General features: G+C 39.9%; 1 protein-coding gene across 1 annotated transcript; it reads left to right on the top strand.

The window, feature by feature from the left end:
• Positions 1–344: 344 nt before the first annotated feature.
• On the top strand, positions 345–10034 carry spon2b (spondin 2b, extracellular matrix protein). The gene is made up of 6 exons (XM_042493596.2): positions 345–500; positions 1775–2045; positions 2364–2587; positions 4688–4879; positions 5203–5389; positions 9052–10034. Exons 2-6 carry the CDS (start codon positions 1811–1813, stop codon positions 9228–9230), a joined length of 1017 nt encoding a protein of 338 aa, XP_042349530.1. The 5' UTR covers positions 345–500; positions 1775–1810; the 3' UTR covers positions 9231–10034.
• The last annotated feature ends 2932 nt before the right edge of the window (positions 10035–12966 follow it).

Consider the following 12966-nt stretch of genomic DNA (forward strand, 5'->3'; position numbering starts at 1 on the left):
CCTGACCAAAAGACATTTAGAGAATTCTAGAAATACATTATTAGCCTCATTAGTCATATTTGTAGATATGGAGACCTACAGCATCACACTGTGAAATGACACTCTACCCACAGAGCTGCACAGGACCCCTGGCAGCGCATCCAGAACTGCTGAACACATTATCCAGTTAATAGGCTACTTAAAACGAGCAGGAGAGAGAGGAGGAGGAGAGAGGAGGAGGGAGAGCCAAAGTCAAAGGGCATGAAGGGGGCAGGGAAGTCACTGACAAGCAGATAAAAAGTACTGAAAGAAAAGTGGAAGAGGGGAGTGGAGCAGGAGGGGGGAAGAAGGGGGGGACCTCCTGAAAGACATAAATAGGCGAAAGAGGACTTGGAGGCTTGCAGTCACTCCTCTCGACAGCCACATCCAGCTGCTCTCCTCTCCCCTCCTCCTCACCTGCAGCCCTCCTCTCCACTCATCTGCTGCAGCCCTCCATTCATCTGGAACTCTGAGCAAAATCAGTGAGTAGTTTCTACACCACATCTGCTTCCTATTGCCACAAAACAGCACAGAGATCCTTACATTAATATCAGCTGCATGAGAGAGGGAAACCAAGTATGCATGCATAATTACTGGCAATTATTTATGCAACAGGGGAATTTTATGCTATCAAGTTTAAGCAAAAACAAATGCAGAGTCAGCAAACAAGTAACAAGGAAGAATGGATGTGACTGACTTTTTATGGATGCAATGGGTTATATTTAGGAGGAATTAGTGTTGCAGTGAAATGCAAATTGCAATAGCAACCACTTTCAATCTTTTAGAATCTAAAATGATAATATTAGGAGCAAATCTTGGTAAGGATAGCAAGTTTATAAACTTTGCATGATGCAGAATGTATATGTTAAGTGGTCTGCTTGGTTAAGCAATGTATTAAAACTGCATATAAGTGCATGCTGTCCATGCATTTAGCTCTTAGAAGCAAAGCTGTGCTTCAAACAGAACGGATGCATGGGGACATTTAGCACCAGTGCTCTTCACTTATCACACATATTGACAGAAGAGTCTTTAATCATAATTTTAGAAGAGGCAGGCAGCAGAGAGAAGAGACACACTATTCAAGAATCATTGAAAGAGTTCAGTGAGGTTGCAGGATGAGGAGTGCCATGTAGCTGCTAAACATGATATGATGAGTTATCCAAAGCAAGGAAAAGTCAGCTGGCACATCTGTATCTTTTGAAGCAGGAATGTAGAGCTCACCAGACTGCAACTATGGCAACAACAAACACCAAATGTTCACTATTTGCATCTAGATTAATGCAAGATCTCCCTCTGTCAATCCACAGCTTAAGTTAGTTTACAAGTCTAAACAGTGGAAAAACAGTGGAGTGTGTTTAAATGAGAAATTTTTCCCTCTGACTCACATGCACCACTTGTTAAACTCTGATGCTGCAGCCAGACACTTTGCCCTTTCAGCAATTCTCCTTGTCAGTCTTGTCAAAATGAATGAGAAAAAATGTAAATATTGCAAAGCTTTTAAGTCCACATTGATAGAGTGGATGTCTACAAAAAGAAGTAAAGAAATCTTCTTTGCCAGAATAAAATCTGTTGAATTCTCAGGATAAAGAAATATATGGTTAGCAGCTGCTATAAGTAAATAACACTTCTTAGTGTGTAACATCATCAGAGCAGAAAGTATGAAAAAGTGTGTATTATCTGGTGATTACACCTGTCCACATTTACATCTGAATGACTCAGCTTGATACAAACATGTCAACTATCTTTTCTCCCTCAGGTCCGTCATCCACACCAAAAATCTGCCTTTTTCATCATGGACACCACAAGGAACATCCTCTCCATCTCTGAGGCACTCTACCACCTGACTGTCTTGATGCTGACTCTGGGTCAAGGAGTTCATTTGATGCCTGTACCTACTGACATCCCCATGTGCACGGCCACTGAAACTGCACAATACAGGCTAACCTTCTCTGGCAAGTGGACCCAAGCAGCTTTTCCTAAACAGTTTCCTGTCTACCGTCCCCCTGCACAGTGGTCAAACCTCATTGGTAAGTGTACGGCAAGCCAGAGGCCAACTGATGGTCAGCAAGTGTGTAATAATAAATTGACAGCATGTGTAAAAGGGAACTACAGACCGAGAAAAATAGTAAATACAAAGAAGAAGAATGTCCTGGTTGGTTGGCAAAAAGGAAGTAAATGGTGGAATAAATGCTTCTTCCCATTGAATGCCACTGATTTTCTCAATACTCCATCTAATAAATTGAAAAATAATGACGACTAATGCAGTCACTATTGATGTTGACAATGACTGCAGACTAATACCGGCTGCAATAGCTGACTTCCTCTCCATCTCTCTCTGCTCGCAGGGGTGACCCACAGTTCCGACTACCACATGTGGCAGCGTAATGAGTTCGCCAGCAACGGAGTGAGGGAGTTTGCGGAGAAAGGCGAGGCCTGGACGCTCATAAAGGAAGTCGAGGCGGCCGGCGAACGCATCCAGAGCGTTTATGGGATCCTCTCCGCTCCCGCTGTTACGGGAGGTACAGGCCAGATGAACACTGAGTTCGAGGTCTTCGCCAGGCACTCCTATGTAAGTCTCTCAACACCTGGTTTTCCTTCCATCTGGGTCAGGGCATATAGTGTGTCAGAGGACTTTTTCTGAAGGTCATTACGTGACAAGGTGATGAGATGCTCCCCTTAGCCTGGGTCAGGTTAAAGGTTAAAGGTTAAAGGGTTTCCTTAAAATGTTTCCAATCTTCACATGTAGTTTTAGCCATTATTCTTATCAGGCATAATGTTTTGCCACCAACACACACAGCTCTGCAAACAAGTGCGCAGATCATGCAGATTTCAGTTTGACTGTGTTATAAACAGATTAATTAGAAGTGAAAATGGAGGCTTTAGTGAGAATTATCTCCCCAGTCATATGTTGTAAACTTCCACTGCATTTAACAAGGGTCCGAACTGGTACAACTTTGAATCCCATACCATTAAAATGGACATTTTGTGTGTATTTGCCTTTAAAATAAGTTTTGTACATAGAGTGGAGTGCCGTTACCCCTGTGAACTCTGTTGTGAAGTTATTTACACTGAGGTTGTTGCATAATCCCAACACAACAATTGTGACTAACAACAGCCAAAACTATAAAAGTGAAACCAATGTTGTAAAAAACCTAGAAACTATCTAACATTTTCATCAAAACAGTTAATGCCACCATAAAACCAGCTCCAGACTGTTTTTCCACCCAAAAGAGAGTTTCCCAGATGTACCAACCCTAATTTATGGCTGTAAAAATTATGTAAAACTCTGCAAAAGTTGGCTATTAAACTTCCGAGTGATGAGTCTCTGGGTAGGTCATAAAGTTTAAGGACACATCTCCCCAAACACAATGTTAGGCTTGGACAAGAGACGAGACAGAGTGAGAAGTCCAGAGTGTGGTTTCGAGGTGAGAGAAAAGGAAGAAAGGCCAGTTGGAGACAGAAGATGCTCACCAACACAAAACAAACTGTACTCTGGTACTTACGTAACACCACATGTGTATGGAGGAGGGTGAGTTATTGGATCATGAATGAGGCTGAAGACTACAAGTATGAAAATGAAAAAATCTGGACATGAAGTGAGTCCAGTTAGAAAGAAGTGATTTTACCAGACCTCTGTAGCATCTCAATTTCAGGCCAACAGCTCCACGCTATATAAGCTGCTACTAGCGTAACACACAAAAATGTTAAACCAAACTGTCAGTGGTTGAGTTGCATTGTGGGTAATGTAAGCAACAAGAATGCATGGAATAAAATAAGACTATGGGGAAGCAAAGTCCCCTCCCTTCCAGGTTTCATAAGTACCATGGTTACATTTTTTGAAACCCTTTGAATAGTAGCATGAATTACAAATGCTGATTTTCTATTTAAAAGATAATTAATAACATCACCAACATCAGCTAGCAAGCTAACTATGTAGTCTATCGATGTTCCACACACAAATGTAACGTAATCTTATGAGGTCACTCCTGTGACTTGTGTAGCCTTTCTAATTTTCTGTTTTTACTATCTTATACCTCAATCTGCAACTTAAAATTAGGTTTTAAATTCACAAAAATCATATATGTAATTCATGGCACAATTTGAATGGGATTAAAAGGTTATTTGTCTCTCGCCATTTACTACTGTACATATTTTTCAAAAAAAAAAAGAAAAAGATTGTATGGTGGTCTACCAAGGGGGGGGGGGGGGTGTTTAATAAATTCCTATTTGACTAACTTCCAAAGGAATCCAATTATTTGACGCAGTCAGCTTAAAAGAGTAATATAAATGGATCCATCCTGTGAATAGATATTGATGAATATGAATGTGCAATGAATACAAGCATTGTAGCTTTCATTTCCATTTGTAATATAACTAAAAAGGATTTCAACTCAAAGCACAATAACCCATTTCTTCCTCTGTGGCTTCAATCGATGGTCCAACTGACATAACATGAGGTTAAACAGATACAAACCACTACAACCAGATCATATATGATGACATAAAACAACAACCCTTTTCCTTTCTCTTTCCCACTCATGTCTCTCTTCTTCTCGCTCTCATTATCAACAACTCTTACTCTGGCCTCCTCCTCACATCCCTCTCTTTTTTTTCCCTCTCTATGCTTCATCTGCCTCCCCACGCTCTACTTCCTCCTCTATATCTGCAGCTGTCGTTCATTGTGCGTCTCGTTCCAAGTCCGGACTGGTTTGTGGGTGTGGAGAGCATTGACCTGTGTGACGGCGACCACTGGAAAGAGAATGTGTCTCTGGAGCTTTTCCCGTACGACGCAGGAACCGACAGCGGGTTCACCTTCTCTTCTCCAAACTTTGAGACCATCCCGCAGGACAAAATCACACAGGTAAGGCAGCCTGAGCCAAGTGCTATATCCATCAATCCAAAGCCAAAAGTCACTAATCATGTTAACAGGGGCATAAACTTAACGTTGCTTGATAAAACCAGCATTAGCATGTAAATGCATATTGTTTTATACAGTTTTTGTGTGTGAAGAAGAAGCAAAATCATGGAAATTTTGTGTCTACTGTGTTGTTTCTCCCTGGATGAGCTATTATGTACCCCAAATTAACACAAAAAGATCTTATACCAGAAATTATGTATTCCTTTCACTTTATTAAAAGGATGCTGCCATAAACTGTTATCCCTTGTCCATTTCCCCCTCCATAGATCACTTCGTCCTTCCCTAGCCACCCAGCTAACTCCTTTTACTACCCCCGCCTGAAGCACCTGCCCCCCATCGCCAAGGTAACGCTGACCAAGATAAAGAAGACCAATCAGATCATTAGTCTGCCTGTGGAGCCCACCCAGTCCAACCAGCTGCCTACAGGGAACGAGATTGAGGACACGCTCATAAGTAAGTCTGAAGAGCATGAATACTCACTTACATGAATTTCACACTGGCTAAAATATGTTAAGAGTATAAGGTACTTGTAGGATAGCAGTAATCCCAAAAAAGGAAACTCCACAAGGTACCTTTAAAGGTTTAGTTTGGGTCTTTCAAAGTGGGATTGTATGGGGTACTTTTCCATAGACAGTGGATTACCTACAGGAGATGTCTGTCGGCACGCCCCCAGTTTGGAGAAGCAGGCAGGAGTACAGCCACAGAAGCTGAGCGATGTACTGCTATAGACAGGGGCAGCAGCAAAATGTATTTTAGCCACCCAAAAAAGGCCCCACCCACTAAAAAGTATTATCAGTTTAACTGGGAAATTTTCCCAAACTTAACCTTGATGTCAGACAATGATTTCTGTCATATTGCTCTCTTCAAAGCCAGACTCCACTGAGGAAAAACAGTAATTTTACCTCGCAGAACACGTTAACTGCTGATGTATTTCTGCCTAAATCAATTAGTTTGTGTTATTGTGTGACGCTGGTGTTTAAAAGGGTTACATCAGATTCATCAAAGTCATACAACAACACAAACAAAGGAGCTGATCGAAGCAGCTGTAGACGTGTTAAGCACGGTAAAGTATCTTCTTTTGTTAATGGAGTCTGGTGGCTTCGATGAGAACATAGATGGGGAATTCTTGTATTCTAGACTTTATTCTAATAAAATCACAGTTTGTTTCTTATAAAATTACTATTTTTTCACATAAAATTACTGCTTTATTCTTGTAATATTGCACGTTTATTTTCATAATCGTACTACCAATTCCCCCAAAATATTAGGATTAAAAAAAAATAATGTCACGACTTTATTCTCAAAGTCTTCAAAAAAAAAAAAAATTTCCACTCAATGTGGCTCCATTATAAGAGGCATGCCGAAAACCATCAACTGCATGTAATACACTGACTATGGATAAGTACTTACAATAATACAACCCCACTTCCTTTAAGTACGACACCAAAATGTCATATAGCAAAATGTGACTATTTTGGAGGTATAAGATAAAAACTCCAAAAAACAAATATTTGCACATATGCATAGTCTGCATAATATGATCAACATGTAAACAGGGTTTGCATCCACCATTGCTATCCTAATCTGCTTCCCACCATTCCTCGTGCACTAATCAAACAATTTACACATTCAAAAGAAAATAAATGTATTAGCACTAAATTGTGCAAAAAAGAACAGAGCTTAGGTCTTCTGCTGACTCAAATGAAAGCATTTGGGAACCATTACAGGCCACACACAAACTCAATTACTTTCAACCAGAAACCAGAGAGAAGTGAGTGCAGGGCATCTGAAAATGCCAGGGGCACATCTGGCAGCCAGTGGAAAACTAAAGAGGAGAGACCAAGAAAGTGAAAGAGCATTTAAAGAAAACTATACGAAGAAACTGTACAGTTTCGGTCATGACCCAAAATAGGATGCAGACGCGCATGTTTTTACAAGATCTAGATCTATAAGGTGAAGCTGGATTTACTTAATGCTGGTTCCCAGACTGTTAAAATTTAAGAGTCCCTGTTGTACAGATTAGTGGTAAAAGTAAAAAAAAATAAAAAAAAAGCCCAACTGCAAGTAAGACAGCTTGGAAAAATAAAGATGAAGAGTGTGTCAACGTCAAAGAAGGGCCAACAATGCAGTTCTCAAACAACCTGCCTGTGTGACTGATTTTCTCCAAGGAGGAGAAAATAACCTTTTATAAAAACACAATTCACCACAGAAAGTCTAAACAGATGACTTGACCAGCGAGGGCGGGACAAAACAAAACAGATAGTGTGTCAGCAGTGGAGCTGACAGTGCGGCCATCAGATTCAGTGTTCAGGGTGACTGTAAAGGTTTGACTCAGCATCACAGACTACACGTCTGTTCCCCTGACTACATATCAACAAACAGCAGCGAGGGGCCAGGAATCTGCTGGGGTTTCCTGCCTTGATCCCAAAGCTCCATCCTACCCCTCTGTCAGTTTATCCTTTTCTTCCCTCCACTAATCCCTTCATCTCTTTTATGCCTCGAGACACAACTTTCATAACAGATTAGAAATCACCTCCTCTGGATTGAATGTGAAAAAGATAAATCACATTTGCTTCATACAGAATTATATCACCTTCCGTCTGTCCTTAATGGACACACAAGGTGAAGAGAGATTTGACGTGCTTGATCCAACTCTCCATCCGACCGTCCATCCATGTAGCTTCCGTACCGCCTCCCATCCTTCTGCTTTTCTACTCTTACATTGAAAACTAAAGTCTGTGATATATATCAGCTGTACGCAAGCTCACAAGGTTGGCTGAGGTGGGCCGGCAAGTTCAAGATTTTAGAGAGAGGCAGAATGAAAGCAAGAAAAAAAGAACATGATGTAACAGAAGACTTCAGCATGATTATACGATATGATACAAAACATCTTTGTCAGTTTACACTGATTCATTTTGCGTCCTTAGACAGCTCCTCTCAAGTTCACACACAAACTAGACATACGATTTTATTTTTACCAACACATTTCCATGACTTTTCCACCACTATGAGGCAAATTTTAAAAACCATAAATTCTCTGAAACGACCACTGATACTCCTTATCGATTCTTTTTCATTACTATATAACAGCTTTTTTATAAATATATTCTTCAAGGAGATAACAAATTCAGAACAGGATAAGAACTGAAAATTTTAATATACCTAAGGGACTGTTCATTACTTATGAGAGGGAACGGGAGGTGCAAAAAGAGGTAGGCATGTCAATTGTTTTCAAAACAGAAATTATCGTTGGATTTTCAAATTTCCAACATCCTGAGTTATTATACAGGTTTGTAAAACAGATTTCCATGACTTTTCCAAAACGTTCAGGATATGTTAAGTTTTCCAAAACTTTTCATGTTTTTCAAACTTTACACCCCACATGACCATGAAACGCATCACATAATATCGTCAGTTTGGGATCTTACTTTGCAGCACACTTACTTTGGTTTGGTAAGAGGATAGACCGATGTATAAACGATTTTTCCAACCTGTTGCGTTTACATGAAAGGGCTCTGAATTACCTGTTTGAGGGCAGAAGTTACTATTCTCTGTTAAAAAAGGAAGGATCAGCAGAAATGCTGTTAGCAACACAGACCATGCTCTATTTACAGTTGAGGCGCCTTTCAGCACGGCTCTAAATCTCTTTCTGCTGCAGTTGACTCATTAGGTGGTAGCACTGTTGGCTGTGAGGCAAGGCTAAACTGACAAAAAGCAAGCACAGTCAGCAAAGCCTCACTCTATAAATGAAGAAAAAAAATTCAGAGTCATAATTAAACATATCTCCAGGAGCCCAACTGCTGCCAAGAGTCTATAACGAGAAGCTATGGGTTCATAAAGAGCTGCGCACACAGCATGCCACTATTCTTGTAAATTCCTTTTATTATTTTATTCACTTTTTTAAAGACAAATTAGGGTTGAAGGGCAGAGATTTCCTCTGTCATGACTAATTCCTCTCCATTCTACTCAAACCAATAAAAACTCACAAATGTCAACCACCTCCTAACAATAAAAGTACAGTATAATGAAGGAGGAGAAAAGACATTCCCATGCAAGAAAGCAAAACTCTTACAAAGCAAGCCTAAATGATAACAATGCCTCTCCTCTCACTGCAGATACCCCTCTGGACTGCGAGGTGTCAGTGTGGTCTCCTTGGGGCTTGTGCAAAGGCAAGTGCGGAGACTCAGGCGTGCAGCACCGCACACGCTACATCATCATGCACTCAGCCAACAACGGATTAGCCTGCCCCCTGCTGGAGGAGGAGAGGAAGTGCTTCCCAGACAACTGTTTATGACTAGGCCAGGAAAGGAGGGAAAAGAAAGAGAGGAAGGAGAGGAGGGACAAGAAAGAGAGAAAAGCCAGGAAAGGGAGGAAAGGACGAAGGCGGCGAAACAACAACAAAAGGTCTGCGACGTATTCACATGAGGCATAAACATGATGATTCCCTTATTTCCTCCCTGACTGTTCTCTCTGTCTGTGGAAATAATTAATTGTTTGAGTGTTGAACGGCAGAAAAAGTCTCATCCTCAAGTTGTTTTGATATATCTGACAGCACCAGAGAGGTGTAGTTTGGCAAAATAGCTATTAGACACCGTTTAAGTTTTGGCAGATTATCATAACTGTCTGGGGGACAGAGCAATGCTGTTTTAAACACACATTTTTGCATTTGTTTGCCCACAGTGGATTATAACTCCCAGTAGCTCTGATCAAGCGGATTTAGAAATAAATCCAAATAAATAATACTTAAGATCTAAAATCCCTATATCCAGGAAAATCCGAAAAATATCAGCTCTGGCACTGGGGAAAACATGACGCTTCAATTGTTCCATCAGCAGAAGTGAAATAATACAATCACAGTCAATATCCCCACATTCAAAACATGATGTTTAGACATTGTGGTTGTTCTCCTTAAGACAAAGAATATATTTATTGACAGGATTTTAACCTGTAGTGTACAGTATATCAAATCTGAAAGTAAAAAGATGTATGCCTTTATGTTATTGAGACATTAGTTCTGGGGTTTTTTTGTAAAAAATGATAAAAATGTACCAAAAAAATGTGTTTTCTGTATGATCAATAAAGTGTAAATATATCTTAATGTATTGTGACCTCATTGACAAAGAAATGGTCTGAAGAAAGATACTAGATTATGTATACATAGAGTATTGATTTCTAAATTCACACAATAGATAGATTATGTCCCTTCGGAAATTCAGGGACCTCTTTTCCATCATTGAGTAAACTGACAACCTCTAACTAAGTTACACATATTTTAGGGCTGTCAGTGTTAATATATTGAAAATAAAATGGCTTCTGTGGGTACCCATGATTCCCCCCTTTACAGACATGCCCACTTTATGCTAGTCCCATGCAGTTTTTTGCTGTAATCTGATTCCTAATCAAGACAATCTGATTACAATTTCTTGTCAATAGGCAGATACACATACACACATGCATATATATTTATATAAACAAGAAAATGAATAAAATACTGAGCTATAGACGTATGTACTATAGGTATTTATAGCTGTGGGAGTCACTTGTGGGATCAGGACCCCCAGGTTGGGAACTAGTGTCTTACAAAAACTGTCAGATAAATAAAAAGACAATTATGATACCACTGACAACACCAACTGCACCAAAAGCAACAGAAAACCTCATCATTTTTATAGACCTATTCATGACATGTCACTGAAGTGCTCTACATATCTATAGGTTCAGCTGTCTGGTAATCAGCTGCCCTTTCCACCACTCAAAACTCACAAGTCATCATAATACTAAACACAACAACAATTGTGAGTGTAATTATTTTACTTGATAAATATTAGAATGAGTCTTTAGCGTCTGTGCTCAGTGCACTGTTTGACCTTTAAATCTGAACCACACATTTGGGCTTACTTACAGTTGGGATCCTACTAACACTCAAGCTTCAAGATCAAATTGAGTGTTGAGAGAAACGCTCGCAACTGGATGACCCAGGTTCAAGCCCCGGAGTTGGCTATGATTTGCCCTGATGAAGTGTTGGTGATAAAACTGATGAATGTGCTCACCAACTATTTAAATCAGTTCACCAAATGTTGATTTAGCTCACAAGGCCTGAAATCTTGCAGAGTGAACTTCACGCTTGGATGTCCAGTGCAGCACATCCCACTATGAGGCGGGAGTCCCATTTAATAGGCAGAACAGACACTAGTTACACGTAAAGTGACCTCTTTTTCTTGGCAGAATGATAAAACACAAATTGAAATGGATTGAACAAAAAAAAAAAAAAACAGAACGATATTGGCATAAATACGTAAAACAGATCAAATTACTTTAGACCCCCCCTCCTCCCTTTCCACCAAGCAACATAGAAAGCACACTACAGATGACAGATTGAACAGCAATAAGAACTGAACATCTGGTTCATGAGGGAGCTCCTTGGAAAATTACTGAGACAGAGAAACAGGAGCGGATCCAGTTTTTGACTTTCCTTAACGGTACTTTAATTCGCTAAGTCACAGAGCAGTAATGCGTGTGAATCATATGCTAAGTATACAATTTTATATGATGAAAAATACAGTATAGCATCAATGTACAACAAGGTATTTTAATGCCATACCAACTAGATTTCTAGGAGCTTGTTTTGGTATGCTAAGGATTCATTAAAAAAAGTAAGAATGAGCATATCTTGTGCTACTCTGCAATAATATTATATAGCATGCAACAAGATCAATACTGTTGCCACATAAAATGCTTTCAAAATGGCAGAGGGAAATGATGTCTGAACTGGTGGTGTAAATATAGCACTATGTGGTTCAGAGTGAATTGCAGATTAATGATATGATATTGGAATAAATTACAGAGACACAATATAAATCCTCTGCAATTTAAGTCTGAATCTACTCTTTTAATGCCAGCTTTATGAAACATTGATTTAGTGTTCACACTTTCTGTTAAACCACTGAAGTGTGGGAGGAGAAGGAAATCTGACTCTTGCTTACTTAAAGTAATAAAAACTTTTGCAGATGCTAAATATGAGAAGGGTTGATTCTGTGTGTGGGGGTGAGAGGGTTTTAAGTGACCTCCTCTAAGGTTAGCACATGGCAACTATTGTATGTAATGCTTCGGAGTACAATTTCCACTCAATTTCCAAAGACATTTGAACCCTCTTTCATACCGTAACACACACTGTGACACTTCTTACTGCTTAAAAGTTTAGAAAGTGAACACCAGATTTTACTAAAATGAATAAGAAATAAGTCAGTAAAGCCTCATTTCCACTGCACAAAAAACCCGCTACCACAATGTAATGGGAATATGTATGATTGGCATTGACATCCGGGTCAAATGACTCTTCAGTAGACAAGGGCTTTTATCGCCTCTGGCTCTGTTCGCCATCGATGGGAACACAACACCCAGGTGAACGTGATAATTTTGGGTCTCAAACCGGCAAGGTGCAATGATGCACCAGCACTAGTTACCCTCCATCTCCTCCTAAGCTGCACTCAAACATCAATCAAAATGAGTCTACACCAAGTTTGAAAGACAGACTGAATAAGTAAGAGATATATAAAGAAAAGTAACCACTGAAAAGTTTCCACAGACTTCTGTTCCTGCTGCTGTCTATTGTTTCTACCATATTTTTTCCGTTTCTACCTTTTTTTTCTCCCCTGGCTTTTTTGGGGGGAGTTTTTCCTGAGGCAATGTGAGGGTCTAAGGACAGAGGGATGCCGTATGCTGTAAAGCCCTCTGAGGCAAATTGTGATTTATGATAATGGGCGTTTAGAAATAAAAATTAACTGGACTGAACTTGACTTTTTAACCTTGTTAACTTGTTCTCCATGTCTGTGACGTCGCATGGACACACCAACAAAACAACCCAAACACACACACACACACACACGGGAGGCAGGCTCGTGTGCTGCAGCAGAGTGGTCACAGGCAATGGGAATGTATCCTACTGTTTATATCTAGCAGGTTTACCCGTGTTTGAAAAACCTGCGTGTATGTCAGGAAAGGGGTGTAAGATAAGTGAGAAGTGCATGTAT

The sequence above is a fragment of the Plectropomus leopardus genome, chromosome 8 (assembly GCF_026936395.1).
Source record: "Plectropomus leopardus strain MGB_pleo_1.0 chromosome 8, ASM2693639v1, whole genome shotgun sequence".
Classification (NCBI taxonomy): Eukaryota; Metazoa; Chordata; class Actinopteri; order Perciformes; family Serranidae; genus Plectropomus; species Plectropomus leopardus.

Excerpts from the sequence above, each read along its gene's own strand:
- spon2b (XM_042493596.2), top strand. The coding sequence starts at position 1,811 with ATGGACACCACAAGGAACATCCTCTCCATCTCTGAGGCACTCTACCAC. Across the intron at positions 2,046-2,363 it reads ACAGTGGTCAAACCTCATTG|GGGTGACCCACAGTTCCGAC; the intron begins GTAAGTGTACGG and ends CTCTGCTCGCAG. Across the intron at positions 5,390-9,051 it reads GATTGAGGACACGCTCATAA|ATACCCCTCTGGACTGCGAG; the intron begins GTAAGTCTGAAG and ends CTCTCACTGCAG.